Below are 24,088 nucleotides of genomic sequence, written 5' to 3'. Positions count from 1 at the left end.
CTTAAAAAAGTAACACGATAATTCCAGATCAATCTAAAAAATCTATACTCATACCTCCTTCCTCCCATTATCCCTTTTCCCACCGAGTGAGTTACGCCTACCCCGAAAGGGGGCTTAATGGTATATAATATTAAATGCATATTTGAAGGATGGCAGTACAGAACTGTATAACTACATTCGTTCGAAAAGGGTTTAATTTATGGTATCTAGCTTTTTAAAAGAATCCAGGACTCTGGGGTTTCCAGGTTAAAAAAATGTCTAGGTACCTTTTTTGCACAGTAAAAAAATACTTTTTACGAAACTTTGTACGAAATTTTAGATAATTTATCAGCCTCAATAAAATAAATAAATTTTGAACCCAGGAAGGTGAATTTTCGACCAATTGATCGAATTTTCAAACAAAAAATCTTAAACTTCAAACAAAAACAGTTGAATTTTCAACCAAACAATTGAATTTTCAGAGGACAGTTTCACTTTTAACGAAAAGTAATAAATTTTAAATCCAAAAGGATGAATATTCTGTCCAATACGGAAAAATGTTAAACAAAACAGTTGAGTTTTCGACCAAAAAGGATGACTTCTCAACAAACTACTTCAATTTTCAACCAAATACTGGAATTTCCTATTTACAAATAGGAATCTTAAACGAAATATTCCAATTTTGAAACAAACAGTATTAAGGGCATGTGATACTTCGTCGTGTGGTCAATCGGGTACAGTTCCCCCGGCCTTTTCCCACAAAAATGAAAAATTTTTTAAAACTGAATTCGGAGATGCTATAAAATATCATAACGGACGTCCCCGGACTCTTTTTTGAGGGATAGTAACAAAAAATAATTATTGTGCTAAATAAAAATTGTATGCATTATTTTGAGGTTAAGACGTTTTTCATCTCTGCCTTTCCGATAATTTGGAAATCATGTATGAAATAAACTTTTTTAATTGCCTGCAAACAAGGTTAGTTCCGGGAGATTAGTTACTATGTTTATTTGTAAGTCCAAAGATTTCGGCCAAAAATATTGTGTAGTTTGGAAGTAACGCTCGGGAGAATTGTAATACACATAACCTGGAAATATACACACGTTGTTAGCAAAATAAAAATTTTTTGAAAAAAAAACACAAAAAAAGTGTGCGGGGACGTCCGCTAGCATGTTCACTTTTGAATTATACAGTTGCAGCTTTAACCAAAAGAGGAAATTTTAACTAAAAAGATTGGATTTCTACCAATAAAGCCGAATTTCAACTAAAAAAGACCAATTTTCAACAAAAAATGGAAGAGCTAAATTTTTGGGGTGAAAAATTAATTTTAGATTTAAAAACGGATTTTGAACAAAATAGTTAAACTTTAGTTTCACTTGCAATCAAAAAAATAACTATTAACAAAAAATTGAATAGTTACATTTTCAGTTAAAATAAATTAATATTTTAAAAAACAAAAAAATAGCTTCTACAAAAATAGTTAAAGCATCAACCAACTAGATGAATTTTAAAACAAAATTATAAATCTTCAACTTAAATAGTTAAATTTCGACTTCAATAAATTAATTTTCAAACAAAACGAACAACGAATTTTCATCTAAAAGGATGAACATTCAAGAAAGAAAACATTCTGCAGCTCTCTGCAAATAGTGCTGGATAGTTCAATCAAATTTCAGCCAATTCTAATAAGTAAAAGTTTTTTACACTTTTAATATATTAACAGAAAAAAGTATCAGATTAAAAAAAGTGTCATTAAATTGTTTTTGAAATTGAAAACAATCGGAAATAAATGAGAAACTTTGAAAGATTTTCGATTTTAGTTTCGTGATTTTCCGTCATGATAAAATTTACAATCTCTTGTTGAAAAGTTGTGTTTTTCTACTATCAATAAAACCAAAAAATAAGAAGTCAAATAAGAATGGCAAAGATAAAAAAGAGTAAATAAATGAACCTACCAAAAAACGTTTTAGCAGTCTTTTTTCGTGCAGCAGAGAAGAAATTCAAAAACATTTTTTTTTCTTTAAGGGAATCAAAATTCCTGGACGATTAGCAACATTCAAGGACCTTTCCAGGTTTTTTTCGGGCAAAAAATTCAAGAATTTTTCAGGTTTCCAAGGATTTCAAGGATTTATTATACAATAAACCAGAGTAATTTATTGCATAAAAAATTTTTAAAAAATCCAAATACACATTGGGACAAAAAGGTTTGATCTAATTCTCATTATTTATTATAGTAATAATGGAATTTAATTAAAATTTTAGTAAAATTGTCAGCGGCGCGTTTTAGCCTCGCAAACATTTTTTCTTCTATTTACGATATTTCCTAAAATTATAATCATTTATAAAAAAATATATTTTCTTCTTTTCATAGTACTTTTAAGATATACACTAAATTTTGATATGCATGGAATAGAATAATTAGTTTCTATCAAACATTTGTAATTCTTGTGTAGCTTTTACATACGAGTAGGAGTAAGTTTCTACTTTTGTGAAAAATCAAAACTTTGAAAACTTTTTAACCGTCATTCGAAAACTCATTATCTCGGAAGCACGTTTTTATTTTGTACTCAAACTGAAGATTACATTTTTATCGCAATTCGAAGCCAAGGCTGCTACAATTTGTGGTCAGTGTAACTTTGAAATTGTTAATTGACACATATATTTCCCCAAAACTAACTTTCTTAGGGCACAACTTTTCAACCCACATTTGGAAACTCAATATCTCGGAAATAAGTTTTAATTTTGTATTTAAATTGAAGATTAGATTTTTATCGCAATTCGCACCCGAGCCAGTTTGAATTTGTGGTCAGTGTGACTTTGAGATTATTAATTGACACATCTATTTCCTCAAAAATTAATTTTTTCAGATAAAAACTTTTTAAACTACACTCGGACACTCAATATCTCGGGAATACGTTTTTATTTTTTATTCAAACTAAGGATTACATTTTTTATCGTAATATGCATCCAAGCGTGTTCTCATTTGTTGTGAGTGTAACTTTCAGATTCCGAACTGATACGATAATTTTCTCGAAACTGGCTAATATTTTTAGTTTCAAACTTTTCAAACCTCATTCAGAAACTTAATAGCGCAAGAATGACATTTTTTTAAACTCTCACTGAACATTAAATTTTTATCGCAATCCAAAGCTAAGACTGTTCCGATTTGTGGCGTGTGCACTTTGAGATTGCAATCTGACACATCTATTTTTTCAAAACTGGATAACTTTTTCCAATAGAATTTTTCGGCTTGAATCAGCACATTTTTCTCTCAGAAGTGGACTTTTATATTATCTTGAAATTATGATTTTGATTTTATAGGATGTTTTTTCACTATCTGGAAAAATTTCGATTTTGTTGGTCATCATAGTTCTGTACTGCTTTTTAAATAAATTTATTAATTTGTTTAGCCATAATTTTAATCGAGAAGCTACAAACTTAAAAACTTACAGTCGTAAAAGTACATTTGATTTATAAAATTAACAATAAAAGGCCCATTGGCAACTGTAAGAAATGTTAAAAAGAAACCGATACCCATTTAATAAAAAAATATTTTCGTCTAAAACTCTTTACTTAAATAAAGATAATTTCAAGATATGTTCGTTTCCTCTGCTGTTCTAGATAAAATTTATCATTCTCATTCAATTTTAATTAAGCACTGTATCCCCCAAAATTATTTGTTCTTTTCCATACAATGCTTAATACTTAAGTTTGGCCGCTGGACCAGGATGCCGGGAAATGATCGGGAATTTTTTTAGACCGGTAAAACCAGGAAGTTAATTTACAATATGTCTTATTTCAACTTTGTTCTTAAATTTTTAGTTAAATTTCTAACATTTTATGTCATGAAATTATTCAGTTTACAACGCGTAATTATAAACTCTTTCATTTTTTAAAATTTTGTATTTAAGACTTGCAAGCAGATTATCGGAGTTGGAATTTTTTTAAATCTCGTAAATTTATTACTGAGTCCATTAAATAACTATTGATTTGCCAATATCAATTCGTTTAAGAAAAAATTACATTTAAAAGAAAGAGTATGGATTGAAATGTTTATTGATTAAATTCTCACCTTAAATTATATTTAAATAATAATGAGTGATAAATAACAAATAATAAACAATAAATAATAAATAATTTAAAAAAATAATAATTATGTTTAAATTATTACATTCTTTAAACTTTTAAAATACAATATTTGCTTTTTCTTGAATTTTCAACTGTTAAAAGGTAGAAATTGCAGTTTTCTTCAATTGTTAACTATTGGAAATTCAAGAAAAAAATACATTTTGTGTTAGAAGAAAATATTTAAAGATTATGGAGAAATTAGAATTTTTCGTAAACGTTTTGGTATTACTAAATAATGTTTTCTTTGTTAAACAATTAAAAAATAAAAGCATTTGAAATTGAACATTCTGGATAAAAGAACTTTTTAAGTTGATCTACTGTGAATACAAATCAATTGTTGATTTTCTAAATTTAATTTTGTTTTAAGTATTAAAAAATGAACAATTAGGTATTTTTACTTCAATCAACAGCTAAATTCACTTCGTAGATTACTGAGGGGAAAACAATGGACAAAATGTATGGGATTCAGTTCATTTTTTGCCCTAATTTGCTAATATGTTCGTAAAAGTTAATTTTTTCTATATAAATGTAGTTGAAAAATAGTTTTTATATTTTAATTACTATTCAATGAAATAATAAAATTATAATAATTATTATTAATTACAAAGATATCACAGAAATAAGGTCTTGTTCCATGCATTTGATCTGTTGTTTTCCCCTCAGCTTTTAACAAAGTGAAGTTAGCTTATGGTTGAAGTAAAAATACCTAATGATTAATTTTAGAAGAAAATTTTAAACATGTTAAAAATTGAACAATTTACACATTATAACGTTAAAAATTGAACTGTTCAGTTAGAATTTTTTTTTAAATAACTTTAAATTAATAGATTGATATGAAATTTTAACCGATTCAACTTGAAAGAAATTTTTAATAAAAAAAAAACAGAATAATTATTGAGTATTTAGAAATATTTGACTATTTATTCGAAATGAGCGTTTATGATTCAAATATTAAAAACGATACAATTTGATACGACTTAAAATAAAAGTGTCTTAACTTCAAATTTAAAAAGTGTTTATGAGCAAAAAAATGATTTTTTATCGATCAGTTTTGAATATTTTAACTTTAAATTTATGAAATGATATAATTTTAAAGATTAGAAAATTTATTGATTCATTCTTCAAATTACAGGATTAAAGTTGATAACATGGATTATTCTTTTTTTAACCCCAAATCTTCAAACTGTTCAATTTTAGAAAAGTTGAAAATATGAAATTTAAAAATTGTTCAGTTGAAAATATCTGAATTAAGAATTTGATAGACTTCTACTTTAAAAGTAAAAAATTAAAAACAGTTCTACTTCAAGTGATTGCATTTGAAGTTAACTTCGAATTACTTCAAACGAAACAAAATTTAGCTATAATAAGAGTTCTAATTTTCTAATTTTAACGACAATGAAATTGACTTCTAAAGTGAATCAGTGTCTTAAATTTTTAATAAAACAATGGAGAAGACCGAAAATTAAATATAATTACAACAACGATATTCTTAAGTGAGGCGCCACTCGTTAATTTGATCAACATTGCGATATACCTCACGACGATTGTGTGGGTGTAAGGCGCCTCAAGAACGCGCCTCGCCTACTAATCCCATAAAGCCATTTAATCTAGCCCTTAATAACCAAAGACAAGGAATTTCAATCTATTTCTATGAAATTATTTTAGACTTTTTATAAAAAAATTATTATTCTAAACTAATGATAATATAAATAGGAAAAATAAACAGTTTTCAATTTGGCCTCAAAATCGCTTTCACGAAGCTTTATAACTTTAGTTTGTCATGGTATTTAAGTTTTGTATATTAATTTTTTTTGCGTTGTATTTTCATCGTATGTTGCAACCGAAATGAGTAAATAAGGTATTAGTCACCATGGTCGCGTTAACGGTTTAATTAATACGAAGTACGTGCAGGTCTCGATTTCGACCTGACCTGATCAATTCGGATTGACTCTAGGAGGTTCGTTAAAAATGTCTCAATCTTTGGAAATTCTTCAATTATATCTGCCATTTTCGTAAAAAAATTTTAAACCCAGAAATTAACCGGAAATGCAAATTCGAGCCGGGAATCAAAACCGAAAATCAAACAAGCAGTTGAATTTTCAACCAAGGAAGACAAATTCTGAACGAAACATGTAATGATTAATATTTTAACCAAAAACAGATTGTCAGTTTTTATAAAAAACAGTTAAATTGATCAAAAAATACCATAAAGATTGATTTTCAATAAAAAAAACGAATTTTTAACAAATAAATCAATTTTGAACCAAATGCTTGAATTTTAAATAAACGAAAGATTAATTCTCAACGAAAAATGTAATATTTAATATTTTAACCAAAAAAAAAAAATCAATTTTACATAAGAAACAGTTTGATCGAATCAAAAAAGAAGAAATTTCAACATGACTTGAATTTCCAACAGAAAAAGATTTTTCAGACAATGAAGAAAAAAAAATTTTATCCAAAATATTAAATTTTGAAGCCACGAAGACTTATTTCCTAACGAAAGGACAAATTTTTAACAAATACATCAATCTTGAACAAATAATTTGAATTTTTAATACAGAAGATTGATTTTCTATCAAAAAGACGAATTTTGAACAAATTACTATACATATATTTTGAACCAAATAGTTGAATTTTCGAGTACAAAAGATGACACTTTTACCAAAAAAAAGATAAATTTTCCAAAACCAAAAGGAGAGTTTTTTACATCAGTTTAATTTCCAACCAATAAATATGTTTCAGTTGGTAAAAAAAAAAGATTTTATCCGAAATGTTGCATTAAATAAATTTTTTACCAATAAGTTGAATCTTTAAACAATTAAAAAAGATTTCTAGAAAACAGTTTGATTTTCAACAAATTGTTGAATTTTCCATGTACCTCCCCCCTCCCATGTTAGACAACATAAAAAAATCGTCGACCTTAACCCCCCCCCCCCCAAATCTACTAATTTATGCACTGTTCTTATTGAGATAAATAAATTTGAATGTTTATCGTTTTCTTAAAAAGTTACAGTCACGAGATCTCGCATACATGGTTGTAGAAAACCTGATTACTTGTGACACTGCGTGATTATGACTTTCAGTAGCAGTTTTCTGTTTGTTTGTATATTAATCAAGATTACGAATTTTTGGCACCATAAATTAAGTAAATAAAAATTTTCAAATAAGTACTTTGATTTCATGATAAAATTTCTTTATAAATGTTTGGAAACCTTTCTGATTAAAGAGGACATTTTTATCGCAAATGATTTTTTAATAATGGGAATTAAGTCAGTTTGTGACATTTTGTCATCAAACTATAACTTTTTCAAATTTTTTACATCTTAAAGAGATGAGAAAACTGAAATTATAGACAACTTAAAATTTCTTTACTTTTAGAAGCGTAAAAACTGACGTTATCGGTAATAAAAAAACTACCGATAACGACAAAAAGATTTTTTGAACATTTTTTTAATCAGTTCAATTTTATTTTGAAGGATTAATTTTATGTTTTCAAGATTTCAAAATGTCTCGAAAGGAATTCGGAAATTTTTAAAGTAGCTTTTCATTATTCTACAAGATTAACATTTTTTTTTTAGCAAAAACTGATTTATTTTAAGAAACGCTTTGAAGTTTTCATAAGATTTGAAAATAATGTGAATCTTGAGAAGATTTTACAGCATTTCCAACAAAACGTATATTTTTGAGAAATTCCGAAAAAGAATTTTTTGAAGAATTTTAAAAGATTTCAAGAGAATAGGAAAATTGTCTCAAGATTCCTAGGAAAATGTTTAATGATTTTTTTTGCAAATTGAATTTTAAGAGAAAATTGAAAAGGATTTCAAATGATTTCCTCAAATTTCAAAAAACAGTGCATAACATTCTCAAAAAAAATTTGGCAGGATTCCAATATTTTAGAAAAAATTCGAGAAGTATTTCAAATGGTTTAAAGGATTTAGAAATTTTTTAAAATTGAAAAGGCCTAAAAAAGTCAAACAAAATGTAGATTGTTATAGATTTTAGAGGAAAAGACTAGAGAAGCTTACCAAGAATTCTGTAAGGTTTCAAGAGAATACAAAAAATTCATAAACTTTCTAGAAAAAATTAAAAAGAATTTTTGGTTCGAGATATTACTTTTAAGAGAATATTTAAAAATATTTCCAAAATCGCTTTCTTTAATTTTAGGGAAAATGCCAATTATTTAAAAAGATTTTTAGAAATTTTAAAATAAATTTGAGGAAAAATAAAAAATGTAGTTTTTTTATAAGACACACAGAAGAAGTATTAAAAAGAATCTAAAATAGAAAAAATGTAAACATTTTAAAAAAATTTTTAAGACAATTTTTTAAAATATCGAATAAAATCTGGAAGATTTTAAGACATTTTTTTATTTTACAAGATTTAAAAGTTTTTTCCGATAATTTATAGAAAAGTTATTTACTTTGTTGAAAATGAGTTTGTTGTTTTTCAACATTCATGCTTTCAGATTTAAAATTCAACTTATTGGTTCCAAATTCAGCTTTTTTGTTGAAAAATCATCTTCCTTTCTGAAGATTTATCATTTTAGTTGAAAATTAAATTTTTTGTTTGGAAAAGTCACATTTTTTGTTACAAAATTTAATTATTTTGTAGAAAAATCCTGAATTTTGGAAATTTTTTTATATTTTTTGGTTAAAAATGCAGCTGGTGGAAAAGTAATCATCTTTGGATGAAGATTTAAATATTTTATTTCAAATTCATCTTTTTTCAAACCCCATTTAGAATTCAAAAATATTTCAAACAATTTTAAAAGAAATTTAATTTTTGAAGATTTAGGAAGAAAACCTAGAAGCGTTTTATAGTTTTCAATTTCTCTGGTAGGTATTACCGATTAATAATTGATTAATTATTGAATAGTCCTTGCCAAAAATCATTCTAGAAATGATTTATTTTAATACTAAGTGAATTTTAACATAACGGTTTTCAAAACACTTAATCATAGTTAAACTGTTAAAACACGATTAAAAGTAGTTTCTGGTAAATACTCTTTAATATATAATCTTTAATTAATATCTGATGCCAAAGCCATTGAATATTACATTGAAGAATTATTGAACGATTAGAATACTAAAAAAAAATTAAGCGTAATTTAAATAGTTTTAGAAAAAGTTCTTTAAAAAGTCAAGAATTTAAAACCTTTTTAATAACAGTAAATATTTTTTATTCGCAAGTATTTTAATCTAATTTTGAAAATTGTAATGACGCCTGCGTTTTCATATGTGAATTTATTTGTACTTTAGAGGCCTTGCAAATATTAATAATAATTCTTGGTATTCATGAAATCTAGCTCTCTCAAACTCAAGGTCTTTTTATTTCACGTTTAGTTAGTTTTCTTGATCAAGTTTCACGAACGCAAATATTTCTCATTAGATAATATAAGATATTCATTAATTTAATAATATTAATGAATAATAATTATTAATTTAATATTACGATTTTATTTTTGAAAGTAGTTAATTAATTATTTGAATAAAATTATATACAAAATTAAATTGACTAAATTCGGTATGTCTATTAAATGTAAAACACCGAATTCTCAGTTATTTTCGGTGGTAAATATCAATTCAAATAATCAATGATTGATCGCTCAATACCAAAAATCATTTGCAATCCCCCATGAATCTGAAGAAAATCTGCTTATTCTCTTAAAGATTTGTTTTTCATCTCTTTAAAAGTGCGAAAAAGTTGGGATGACTGAAAAATTCCAAAGAATAAAACTCTCGACACTAAAATTTCCGAAAAGAAAATATTCGAAATAAGAAATGCCCGAGATATAAAAATTCCGAATGGAGAAATTGCGCGAATAATAACATTCCCCAAAATTTTATACTGTTAACGAATTACACAATTCCCAGATAATAAAACTCCCAAAAGCTTATATTTTATAATATTACCTCATTTGAAATTTCCCGCCCAGAAAATTAAATATATTATTTATAAATTTAAAAACATCAAATATATTTACTAAAGAAAATTTCTTTTTCTTATTAAAAGTTAAAAAAAATTATTATTTGCATTTAAACTAACGATAATTAAAGAATTATATTTCTGGATGAAAATTTTGGTTAAATAAATATGAGATTTTTTATCGCTGTCCTAATGAACAATAACGTTTTTAAAAAAAACTTTGCACAGTTTAATTCAGCACTGATGTATCTCGAAATAAAAAAAAATTTTCTCAAATTAAAAATTGGATTTGTGAGAAAGTCTTTCGTAATTAAAAAAAATACTATGCACATTTCCAAACAAAAATTTGAATGCAGAATTATATATATTATATTGTTTTAATTATTGTTAACTTCAATGCAAACAATAATTTTAAAAACTTTAATCAGTAAAGAAAATTGTGTTGATTAGATTTGATTATCATTTCGCGAATTTTCTGCTTCGAATATTTTCTCTTTCGGGATATTATTTAAGGATTTTTTAAGTCGTCCCAGAAAGTTTACAAATAAGCAAGTTGTTTAGCACAGCATTATTTTCCATTACTACAAAATAATTTTTAATTAAAAGTTTCTCTTCTATTCATAATGTTTAGAAAAAATTATAAATTAATCTTATCATGAAATAAATAGATTATTAAACTGAAAATAGAGACTAAGCAATATTCATGCAGTGTCGTAACGAATCAGGATTTCGACAATTTATGCGAGATCTCATGATTAAACATTTTTACGAAGAGGATAAACATTCAAATTTATGTGTCTTATGATCACAATGATTACCAAATATCATGTTTTCCAAAACTTTGAATGTGATTCGGGGTTCGAATTTGTAGTTGTATGATTGTCTACTAATATTTAACAAAATCTATAATATTATAGATGAGAAAAATTATATAAACATCGATCTAAAAATGCTCTCTTAGAACAAATAACACTAGAATTTAGGTTTAGGTTTTATTTCAAAGAATTAATTTTAAGTTTTTAGATGTCAAAATATGTCGAAAAGAATCTGGAAGATTTTAGGACAGTTTTTTAAATTTTTTAGCATTTAAATTTTTTTAATGAAACTACTTTATTTCGAAAGATATTTAAAAGTTTCAAAAGGTTCGAACAGATTCTAAAAGAATTTAAATCTCGAGCAGATTTTAAAACATTTCAAACAAAATTTAGATTTTTTGTAAGCTTCGGAAAAAAGCTTCCTAAGAATTTTAAAAAGGTTCGAAAGAATCAAAATTTTTCAAATATTTTAAGACAAAATTGAAAAATATTTCAAAATTCCAAAGGATTTCCTACAATTTAGAAGCAGAATCACGAAGATTTTGAAGTAAATATTTTCCATAAAAATACAAAAATTTTCTCAAAATTCATGGGAAAATTTCCAATCATCTTTATTTTGAAAAATTAATTCTAAGAAAAAATGGAGAAATATTTCAAAGGTTTTTAAATGTTTTCCTTAAATTTCGCAGAATAATATAATAGAACTTAAATACAAGTTTTTCAATTAAGCGAAATTAAAATTTTTAAGAAAAAATTCGGGTAATCGAGTAAGTATAAGAGACAATTAAATGTTTGAAAAGATTAAAAAATAATTACAAACTTAAAAAGATTCTTAAAAATTTTTAAAGGTTTCAAGAGATTAAAAAGTTTTCTTTTTAGATTTCTGCGAAACTTAAAAATGTCATTTAATGTAGAAAAATTAATTTTTAATAAAAAATGTTTAACATTTCAAAAGATTTTAAAAGATTTACAAAACTGTCCAAAAGGAATCGGAAAGATTTTTAAGCAATTTTTCTAATTTTGCCAATTTTTTTTTGTTTTAGAAGCTTCTCAAGAATTTTTAAAGGTTGCTGGAAAATATAAAAATGTTCTTAAGATTTCTGTGAAACGTTAAAATAGTTTTTTAATTTAAAAAAACTAGTTTTTAATTAATATTTGTGAACATTTCAAAAGATTTTAAAATACTTCCAACATTTTTTTTTAATCGGGAAGATTTTACGACATTTTTTTTTAACATGCAGATTTTTGCATAAAATTTTAGGGAAAATTCTAATAATTTTAGGTTTAGACGTTTTGAAAAGATCAGAAATTAATTTAAAACGTAAAAAGATTTCAAAATGTTTTTAACGAACTGAGAATCTTTTACAATTTAAAAAAAATTTAGAAGCGCTTTAAGAATTTTGAAAAGTTTTAAGAAAATAAAAAAAATTCCTAAAAAAGAAATATTTTTAATAATTTCATACAATTTCGAAAAAGGCTTTAAAGAAAAATTTCTCAATTTTGTAATATTTCAATAATTTAGAAAAAATGCCAGTAAGTTCAAAACATATCAAATTGAAATAAAAGCGAAATAACTGAATAAAACGCACGTTTTATTGTATCATCTGTCATATTTTCACGTAAAATAAATAGTATTTTTATCAAGTTTAAACTTTATTATTGGATTGTTCGTGTTTCTTATGATAAAAAATTTCTTGTGCAGCGATAAAGAGCATCAATTTTTCGAGGCATTTTTACCTTTTTATAGTCATTCGAACATTTTAAAGAAATATAGGGTCAAGTATACTTCAAAAAAATAAAAAATAAAAAAATTACTATATATTTTTAATTCATCGGGTTTTGTACTATATACGAAATCTACTTTTCTAGAATTGACGAGAGAATTAACAGGCAGTCAAACAGTTTGAAACCTCTAGTAAAGAATTTAAATTTTTTAAATTATTGTTCAAAATATAAAGTTAAGTGCTTTAATATGAGATTTAAAAAACCTACAGAGAAATAAATAATTTGGTTTATTTGAAATTTTATATCGTAGTAAAATATTTTTATAGGACATACACTCAGTTACAAGATTCTTTAAATCAATTTTTTTTATTGGTTCTCAGTCAAAGAAAAGTTTCTTTGATTCGAAGAAATTTCTTTTTATTGAAAGAATTGGTCTTTGATTCAAAAAGTTTTGTTTTAATTCCAATATAATTTTTCTTTCATTTATAGTGATTTTTAAAAAATTTTATATTTATGTTAATTCGCAATGTGTATATTTTAGAAAGATGTAATTATGATGATTTAAATTTGCAATTTATTAAATTTTGAAGGTACGCAATCGAAAACTCATCAATTTTAAAGATTTTTAAATCGAAATTCTTAAAAATTTAATTAGAATGAAAATTAACTTAATTTAAATGATTTTGACGATTAAAAAATTAAAAGTTCTCTATTTCAAATCGAAGAAGTTGTCAATATAAATCAAGAGAACCGCAGAATTTGTAATCGTAACACTTGAAATTTGCACAATTTCAAATTGTAAAGTTTCAAAATTCAATACTCTTCAGTTTTAAACATTTACAATTGGAAATACCACCATTCTGAAGAATTAAAAATAAAAATTCTTGAATTTTGAAAGTATAAAATGATAAATTATTCAATTTTCAAAATTTATATTTTAAAGGCATGTAATTATGAGCTTTCGTTTGGTAATAATACAATTTTAATTACTTGCAATTTCCAATTTTTTAGTTTATAAAATTAACGATTGAAGATTCATTAATCAAGGATTTTCATAGTTCAAAAGGATCTAAACTTACTTTTCCAGAGAAAATTGTAGTAAGCTATCTTTAAATAAATAATTTATTTAGAGAATAAATTGATTTTTTTTCAAAAATTAGGTTTAAAAGTTTATTCTTAAAAAGTTCATATAGTTTTCGGAAATTGTTTCTTTAACAGATATTTCTCAAAAACTGCGTTTTATTATGAATGATCAAAAATGAATACGTATTAATATCATTAAATTACAAAAGGTATGAAAGTTAAAAATGGACCAAAATTCGCAATTTTAAATACCTTCTACATTGTTTTAATTTTTTTTCATATGATTTAGCATCTAAGTGCGCATCGTATAACATATAACTCTTGGCTGGACAAACTCGCCTTTACCTACTGCAAAATTATACATATACCGAGATATGCTAGGAATCCAGAAATCTTGTGATAGGAAATCAGGTTTAAAAGTCGGTTATTTAAACAAGATTTATTCTATTTAAAAAATGCACTTCGGCTTAAATTAGAACCAGACTTTATTTAAATGCTTAAACTGGTGTTCAAAGCTTGGCCGCTTAATCGTTCAAATAATTCAAATAATTTCTAAAAAAAATGTTTAATGATTTCATAAAATAAAAAATGAAAATAATCTAAATAAATATAAAAGTTGATTAAATTAAACTTTCCATCGTTCTAAACTTTTTTTTATCTAATCTAACTACAGTTCAGGGTCTAAAATGTTGCTAGTCCGAGCGACATACTTTTTGTAGTTCGGATTTAAAAGTGTTTAGCTCGAAATCAAAAAGTAAGATGAAAAATTACCGTTATTGTCTACGCAAAGTTTTCAGTTTTCAAAAAAAAGTTTGAAAATTAACTTTTTTCGGTCGAAAATTATACAATTTATTTCAAATTTTTTTCTTCATTAACTGAAAAAATGTTTCTTTGTTAGAAATTCGACTTATTTCTTGCAAATTCATCCCTTTAGGTCAAGTTTGATCCTTTTGGTTAAAAATGCAACTGTTTGATTGCAAATTTAATTATTTAGATGAAAGTTCAACAATTTCTTGGCAAAAAAATCTTTCTTGATTAAAAATGCAACTCTTTTGGTAGAAATTTTATCTTTTTTTAATGAAAATACAACTGTTTTCTTAAAACTGTAACTGTTTGGTTTAAGGATTAAAATATCTGATTGAAAATTCGTATGTTATGGTTGAATTCAACTGTTTTTAATTTAAAATTTTTTTTTGGTTAGAAATATGAACTATATTTTTTGTTATAATTAACTCTTTTGATAGAAAATTTAACTATTCTATTTTTGGTTCAAAATTTCTGTTTATTAGTTGAAAATTTGTATTTTTTGGTTTAATTCAAATGCTTTTCATTAAAAATAAACAATTGTTCACGTACTAATATAAACTATAAACATTACATTTTCCGTTAGGAATTCATTTTTTGGTACAAAATTTTATTATTCCATTTCTGGGTCAAAGTTGATCTGTTTTAGTTGTTTGTTAAAGTTTCATCATTTTAGTTGACAATTTGTTTCCTTATTTGAAAATTTAACAATTTTTTGTTGTTGGAAATTTCTTCTTGTTTCTTGTTACAAATTTATCTTGATGATTGAAGATTTCTCTTTTCAAAATGAAAAATCAACTACTTGGTAAAACTTGAACTAATTTAAAAGAAATTCTTTAATTGAAGTCTTACTCTGGTTGAATATTTAAATATTTTGATGAAAATTCGTATTTTTTTATTAGTACTTAAGAATTCATATTTTTCGGTTGAAAATACAATTACATGATTCAAGGTAGATCCACTTTGTTACGGACTCATTTTTTTGTAGAAGATTTATTATTTAAATTAAAAATTCATCTCGTTATTTGAATTTTAACTACTTTGTTGCAAACTTCTTGTTTAAAAGTTAAACTACTTTGTTAAAAACTTATTTTTGGTGTTGAAAATGAACTTTTTTTTATCTGAAAATGTAATAATTCTAGTTTTGGTACAAAACCGATCTTTTTCATTTGATAATTCGTCTATTTCTGGTATTTCACCTGCTTCATTAAAATTAAAATGGTTCGAAATTAAATTTCTTAGCTGAAAATTTGACTTTGGTTTTTGGTTGAATTCAGTTTTAAAGTTTTTTAATTTAATGTTTTAAATATATTTTTTAGTTGAAATTTTAACTATATGGTTCTTAATTTATGTATTTTGTTGAAAAATTGACTATTTTGGTAGAAAATTCATCTTATTGGTTGATAATAATTGTTTTAGTTAAAAATTAATCTATTTAGTTAAAAATGTATCCATTTTATTGAAAGTGCAATATTTTCACTGAAAATATTAGGAATTTTAAGCAATTCAAAAATTAACTTAGTTTTGTACTAGCATTAATTTTATTTAAAATAATTTATTTCCCTATTTACGTGCAAAATATTCTTGTGTCTTCTGTTTTTATCGATATATTTACAAAATGTTCGTTAGACTTCTTCATGTAAGGGGGGAGGTTTAAACAAAAAAGTTTTGAAGTTCGAAATTTAAATCATTTTAAGCCCTGTTATAATTAGTTTCTAATTTTTTGGAATTCCGTTTGTTGGTTTGATTATTAAACTGGAAAACTGAACAATTCGATTCGAAGTTAGATTAAATAAATAAATAAGTTCAAAACGATGGAAAGTTTAAACGAAGGAACTTTTTTCGGTTTTGAGGTAACATAATTACGATGAAATTGAATCTTATCAGCTTTATTGTAGTTCTAGCATATCTCAAAATTTACTTAAGACATGTGATTACATCTTATCTCACTTTTTCATTCAAATTCTTTTTCTTTGGAAAATTCTCTATGCATGTAATAAAAAAAATATACTTGAACTATGTGAGAAGTTAAAAGCCAAATATTTTTCAGTAATGGTTATTTTTTCTCCCTGAGTTTTCTTTAATAATTACCTGACCTGTTTCTAATTTGCTATGAACATTCATTTTCAAAGATCCGCACTTCAATCTTTCTTCATTTTCAACATAGAATCTTTTGTAAATAAAATAAAACAATTTTAGATTATTATTGTCTTGTTAGGCTACCCATAATGTGAGGGACTGTGCAATATTTTTTTTACTAACGCGGGCTTAGAATCACTGTATGAATTAAATCACAACCAGTCATAACGCTCGACTGCATCCCACTTTATTAGAAGTACTCGCATTTGCCTGAAAGTTTGGCCAGGGGAGAGGAAAACTGCCGAAAACCACATTTCGAATTCAGCCGATTTTACGACAGTCGAGTTCAAAGGCAGACATTCAACCCGACCCACTCTGAATGCACAAAATCATTCTCGGGAGCGAATACATAAGCTGGTCGTACATCGCAGGTGGTTTAATCAAATACTTCAATTTTTTACAAACTAATTAAAATGTAACAAAAAAGTCGAATATATCGACAAAATAGTTAAATCTTTAATAAAAAAATGTATTTTTTAACAATTACATGAATTTTCAACCAAATAGTTAAATTTTTAACTTAAAAACATCAATTTTCAACCATAAATGAAATAGTTGAATTGCAATTTTAAAAAATTAAGTTTTGGGCCACAAAATGAATTTTGAACCAAATATTTACACTTTCAATTAAAGAGATGAATTCTTACCAAAAAAAAACCATATGCAATCAATTGGCTCAGCTTTAAACAAAGTAGTTGCATTTTACACTAATAAAGATTAATTCTCAACGAAAAATGTAACAGTTGATATTTCAAGCAAAAAATATTTTTATTATAATTGAAAACAGTTGAATTCAACCAAAAAAGACGAACTTTAAACTACCAAAACAGATACATTTTTACTAAGAAGACGAATGTTCATAAAAATAATTGAATTTTAAACATTAAGCCATGAAGGAAAAAAAAAATAATTTTCTAACATTTTTAACGAGATTTCAAAAAAAATATTCCTTTTGAACTATATAGTTGTATATCTACAAAAAAAGGGTTTAAACTTGAATTCAAAAACCGGAAATATGATCATTCATCTATAAAGTTACTTTTACATGAGATATTTTAATTTTAAACTAATAGTTGAATTTGTTAGAAAATTTTTGAATTTTCTAGCTAAAAATCTAAATTATTTTACACGATAGCATAACTTTTAATCCAAAAATATGAATTTCTTTATAAAAATGTTAGTTTTTAACGCAATTGTTGAATTTTCAAACAAAAAGGTTGATTTTTTAACACTATGGTTGAATTTTCACGGAAATAATTAAATTCCAAAAAAAAACAAAGTATTTTATGCAAAAAAGATTAACCCTCAACAAAAATTATTATACTTGATATTTTAATAAGAAATATTTTAATTTTAAATGAACAGTCGAATGCATTAAAAAAAGATGAATATATTTTCAACAAAATGGGTATATTTTTAATTGAAAAAATCAAATTTTAACTAAAGCGATTAATCTTTAAAAAAAAAGGTAATTTTCAACACAGGAGTGGAATTTTTGACCTCGACAAAACGAATTTTTAACAAAATATTTAAATTCTGAACCGAAGAAGATTAATTTTCAATGGAAAAGTAGCAACTTTATCTAAAGAAGATGAATTTTCTATTAAAAATAGGTGAAATTTTGAAACCTAAAGACGAATGTTAAAAAAAATGAATTTTCAACATTAAATTATAAAGTTAGATTTTCAAATAATAAAATTGGTAACTAAAAATAAAGTTATCAGGGGGAAGGAACTGCAAAGAATGGAACAAAATAGAAATACATGGCAAATAAATTACTAACACTAATATTGTATCAGGATAACCGAAAAACTTAATTTTCAACATTCCCTAACTTTTTCCTGGCCAATTTTTCCTTACCATTTATATTCAACGATTAAAATCTTAATCTATAATCACCTATAACGTAATTTCGAATTAAAATAAGAGGTTTCAAATTTATTGACATTAACAGTTATTTATAGTGCATCTTATATAAATTTCTTGACTTTTGCCAGATTTTTGACATAATCCTTAACTTTTTCCTGACATTTCCTGACCAATAAAATTTCGTGAATGTTTCCTGCTTTCCAGGTTTTCCTTGACCTACAAAACACCATGAGAAAAATTGCAAATATGGGTCATTACATTCACATCGGTTAAACGCTCTACTCGTGAACAGTCGCGTTTCCGGTTCAAATCCGGGGCGAGAAAATTTTTTTCTCATTTCTCAACAAATTATTTAATCAGTAATCGGCAGAATTCAACATCAGAAATTATATAGTTTGTTACAGTCTACTCTGTAATTTACTATTAAAGGGTGGAATAAAGTAGAAAAGTATATTTCAGATGTGAACAAGTTTAATGTTTGCTTTCTAAAAACATCAATGAACATTACTTACCTTGTGCAGAAGGGTAGGGTTGTGAAGTTCATCTAAAGAGGGCCTATGGGTGACCTGAATACTCAAAATATTCCTGTAATTATCGAGTCTTGGTAAAGCTTCTCTCGTCATGTATTTCAAGGATTTTCTTGAATCCTGTTCGCCCAAAAGACTAGCTCTTCCTTCCATACTGTCGACCCTATTTACGTGAAATCTGGTCCTCCTTAACGGATTTAATTCCACATCCTCCGGGTCCATTTCCCTCGTTTTTCCATTTTCAAACGCCATTTTTATAGATTTTGAACTAAAAATAATTTTTTTTTCATGATAAAATTTCTTCTTTCTTCTATTTATTGAGAAAATTGTTTTTTGCGAGATAAAGGAACAGGGTGGCCGGAAAACTTAATTTAAAAAATTCCCTGACTTTTCCCTGATCACATTTAGATTTTCTCTGACTATTAATATTTAAAGACGATAATTTTAATCTTGCAGGGTTTTTAACATGGGATCTCTTATGAACGGAATGAAAAAATTCTCAATTTAAATTTAAGACTTAAGGCCATGTGACGAGTGGGTCACGTGACCAGATTCCTACTTGACCGTCACCTTTCTTATTTCCTAACTTATTTTCGCACAAAGCTCCACATCGAGTTGAAAATTTGGGATGATAAATAAGAAGCACTAAGAAATATGGGTCTGGTCCTAAACTTTAATAATTATAACAAAAGCAAAAAAAATTATTTACAACAAAATTTTTTTTTTATAATTACACAATTTTAGGACCAGACCCACCATTCTTAGTGCTTCTTGTTTAGTATCCTAAATTTTCAACTCGATGTGGCATTTCGTGTGAATAGAGGTTGGGAAATAAACAAAGTTGCGGTAAGGTAGGAATCTGGTCACGTGACCCACTCATCACATGGCCTTAAACATTTTTTCAACTGTGTCAGCATATATGATGAATTTTTAATCCAAAAGATGAATTTTTCACAAAAACGGTGAATTTTAAGTATAACAGTTGTATTTCTCTCACGAAAATATGAAATATCAATAAAAAAGTTCATTTCCAACCCAACAGCTGTATTTTTAACCGAAAAAGAGGAAATTTTTACCAAGAAGATTAGTTTTCTATCAAAAGATGAATTTTCAACAAAAAATATCAATCTTTAAACAAACATAGAACAGTAACATTTTTTGTTAAAAAAACGAATTTGAATAAAAAAGAATTTTCAAAAAAATAGTTCTATTTCAAACAATTTTTAATTGTCAACCAAAAATAGAAGAATTACATTTTCAGTTTGGAAAATTCATGTTCAACGAAGAAAAAAAATGTTTTTTTGGCGAAGTACTAAAACTCTTAACTAAAGAGATAATTTTTCAACTGGATTAGTTCATGTTTTAGTTTAAAAAATTTATTTTCATGAAAAAAAATAAATTTTTAACTAAAATGATGAATCTTTAACAAACAAAAAAAATATTTTGTAACAAACTAATTCAATATTCATCCAGATAATTTAATTTTTAATTTTTTATATTTAATTTTTAATCTTCAAAAACCAAAAGGATGAATTCCAAACTAAAAAAATATCAATTTTCAAAAAAAAACGAGGAACAGTTAAATTTTAAGATAAAAAATTAATTTAAAAACAAAAAGAATTTTCTGACGTTTCTCTGCGTTTCCCTAATTAATAGTATTCCCTGACTTTTTCCTGATTTCCAGTTTTTCCCTGAGCTACGGCCACCCCGAAAAAAAATTAAAAAAAGAACATCCTATGATTCCAAACAAATGATTTTTAATTTGTTTTTAAATATGAGCTTAATAAAGTTCATTTTTATAGTCGCTATTGTTTTAACGTATTCAATTATATACAATTTTTTCCAATACTGAAGAATTGTTTGGGCTCAAATAGATTGTTAACATAATTTCTTTCCGGCAAAATGTAAATAATTGCAAATTATATATTTAGAAACTATCCTACTTATTTGATCACAAGAAACTAAGAGGCTCCACCTAGATCATTTCTTTTTTCGCTACACCGATGGCTTAGAAGTGCCCTTGCCTTGAAACAATTAGTGAATAACGACCGCGTAGGTTGTCAATTATGAAATTATTCTTATTGACAGTTTCCATGTCTAATTACTGTCTGCAGTGCATTGCCAAAACTCATTTTATTTTCAATATTTTTCATTGCCTTATCGCCATCAAAAATACTAAATTACATTCACTACCCTCTTTTCTTATTATTGATTAAAAATCTTGAGCCACCTGTTCTCTAATTTGACAATTATTCCCCTTTTTGTTGTTTGAAAATTGAAACCAAAAAAAAATAAAAGAAACAATCTTTCCTTCTTCTAACTCTTCACCATAAATTCAAATTTAGATTGTTTGTCATTTTCACACGAATACCATCAAGCCGATCAATATGCATCTATTGGCCCAACTCCAAAGGCTATAAAAATATCTTTTCCTAGTTTAGATTTCATGAATCTAAATTTTTTTAAATAAATACGGAATCCTCACTATTTCTTTTCCGTAATCTCTTTCCTAGACTTCGCAAAAATCCTTTTTTGCAAATCCTCTCAAGTTTTTCGGCATAGTGTCCAGTGCATTTTAAAACAATTGCTGAATCAATCAGCAGCAGCTTCTATTGCCCTGATAGAAGTTGGTTCCAAATTCGTACTTTTTTTCTTTGTACTATGCTCCCCTTTAAAGAACTCTCTTTTGAAAGATCCCTTCAGCATCAATTATTTCACACTTTTGTCCGGATCCTCTTCCTAGGTCTAAAAATGGAAGACCTTTTGAAGTTCCATCACACTGAACAGTGAACACTTTGATACACCCCCGAGTGACACGCGGTTCTTCACTTTTAGCCGGCTTGCTCTGACTAATGGTGACTATGGATGCTTTATGTCTATTGCTCGAGCACGTGCTACCCTCTCATTTTTGTACGCGTGCGTATAATTTCTGAGCCTCTTTGAAGGCTATAGAACGACAACGTTTTGGAACTCGTATGAACTTCACGAAAGCCCGATTTCCACTGACGAGGATTGCACAATGTCTTCCCATATAAACGCGCATGCACGTTCAGCAATTCCTATCAGCGCACTCGAGGAGATCGAGTGGGTTTTAATATTTAGAAGAAATTAAAAAAAGTGCAAGCTTCCGGTTGGAATCCACATGGAATACACGTGGTCCTGTGCACAGAGCCCTCTATAGACCGGTTTTCTATTTTTTAGTATGCTGTGAACCACCATCATCCCCCAATGAAAGACCCCTTATAAGGAACGGAATTGGGTTTCTATGCACCCTGGGCTAAAGCTACCCTTCAGGTCTTCCCCTGCTGGAGGAAAATCGATCATTTAGTAGGTGCTCAGACATGCAGATTATCAAGTTTTAACGGGTAATCGTGGGTGACGACTTGCGATTTTTAAATAGTAGACTTATTAAAATTGACCCCCCCCCCACCTCCACAACCACCCCGTCCTACTGGTACTGAAAAAATAGTGTTATGTAGTTTTTGGGAGGGGTAAGTTACTAGTAGGTAAGGAACCAATTTTTTTTACCATTAAATAAAATGTAACGTTTTCTCAGTTACTTTTGTATTTTAGAAATATATGTCTTTTTATATTATAAAAAAAGGTTTTCCCATCGTCGTCTCCGCGCCAGGAATCCAGGGCTTGAGGCCAACATTACCCCGGACGGTACATTACCCTGGGCGGCACATTACCCCTCGCAGCACATTACCCCGTGTGCCACATTACCCCAGGCAACACATCACCCCAAGTGCCACATTTGTGCATAAGACTCATTTCACCAAACAGTTTTATTTTTAACCAAAAAACATGCATTTTCAGCAAAAAATGGAATAATTACATTTCCAACAAAATCTTCAACAAAGAAAATGGATTTTTAACAGAGGTGTTTAACTTTCAACCAATTAGTTGAGTATTGATCAAAAAGATTAAGTTTCAAGCATGAATGTTCTTTTTCTACTAAAAAAAGATGAATCTTAATAAAAACACATGAATTTTTAACTGAAAACCCGATAATTTTAACCAAATACTTGAATCTTCAACCACAAATTTCAGTTTCAAACTAAAAATAAAATAGTTAAATTTTTAATTTAAAAAATTAATCTTCAACCAAAAAAAACTAAATTTGCACAAAATGGTAAAATTTTCAACAACAAAAATAATGATAATTTTTAGCAAGAAAGTGTAAATTTAAACCAAGTAGTTATTTAGCCAATCAAATAGGTCAACTTTCATCCAAAAAGATAAATTTTTAGTAAAATAGTTCAATTTTCAACTAAAAAAGATACATTGTAAATCAATCTATATTTTAACTTAAAAAGATAAATTTTTGGAAAACGGAATAGTTCAATTTTCAATTAAAAGAAAAAGTGTTTCACAAAGAAATAGTTTGAACAAAATACTTAAATTTTTAATGAAAAGGATGAATTTCCAAGAACGACGAAAAAATTGAATTTTTAACAGAAGATTGAAAAACAGAAATTTGCAACCCAATAGTTGTGTCCTCAACCTAGAATTATAAGTCTTAAACCAAAAATAGAATAATTGAATTTTTTATTTAAAAAATTAATTTTTAACAAAATAGTATAATTGTCAATAAAAAAGATAAATAATGATGAGTAAAATGAAGAATCTTCAACAAAGCGCATGAATTTTCAACTTAATAAAAAAATGTTTACCAAATAAAAAATAAAAATTTTGAGTTAAAAATTATATGTTTAAATTTTTAGTCAAACAAATTAATTTTTATAAACAAAAATTTAAACAAAATAGTTCAATTTTAATACAAAAATTAAATTTAGCAATGTAGTTCAACTTTCAACTAAAAGTTGAATTGCCAAACGAATAGGTCAATTTTGAACTAAAAATGTTAGATTTTCAACTACTGGAATAGTTGCATTTTGAACCAAAAAAATTAATGTTTCAACAAAAAAATAATTTGAAAAACATTGTTCAATGTATGTATTTTTGCGGTAAGTGATAAATAAAGTTTCTTGAGGGCTATTCCGCTTTTTTGGTGTTAAAAAAAACTTTTTTTCATTATAAAAAATGTTGTGCAATTAAATTTTTTGTATCATTGCTCTTGTTCGGATA

At 26.3% G+C, this 24,088-nt stretch overlaps 1 protein-coding gene across 1 annotated transcript in view; it reads right to left on the bottom strand.

Moving 5' to 3' along the window:
• Positions 1-21,967, bottom strand: part of LOC117174567 (bumetanide-sensitive sodium-(potassium)-chloride cotransporter) — a 58,007-nt gene extending 36,040 nt beyond the window's left edge. Inside the window, exons 1-2 of the mRNA XM_033363792.1 lie at positions 21,483-21,967; positions 18,983-19,265 (exon numbers count right to left, since the gene is read on the bottom strand). Coding sequence (XP_033219683.1) covers positions 18,983-19,249 — 267 coding nt within the window. The 5' untranslated portion in view covers positions 19,250-19,265; positions 21,483-21,967. The remainder of the gene's footprint in view (positions 1-18,982; positions 19,266-21,482) is intronic.
• Positions 21,968-24,088: the final 2,121 nt, after the last annotated feature.

The sequence above is a fragment of the Belonocnema kinseyi genome, chromosome 6 (assembly GCF_010883055.1).
Source record: "Belonocnema kinseyi isolate 2016_QV_RU_SX_M_011 chromosome 6, B_treatae_v1, whole genome shotgun sequence".
NCBI lineage: Eukaryota > Metazoa > Arthropoda > Insecta > Hymenoptera > Cynipidae > Belonocnema > Belonocnema kinseyi.
This window is presented reverse-complemented; position numbering and strand designations above follow the sequence as displayed.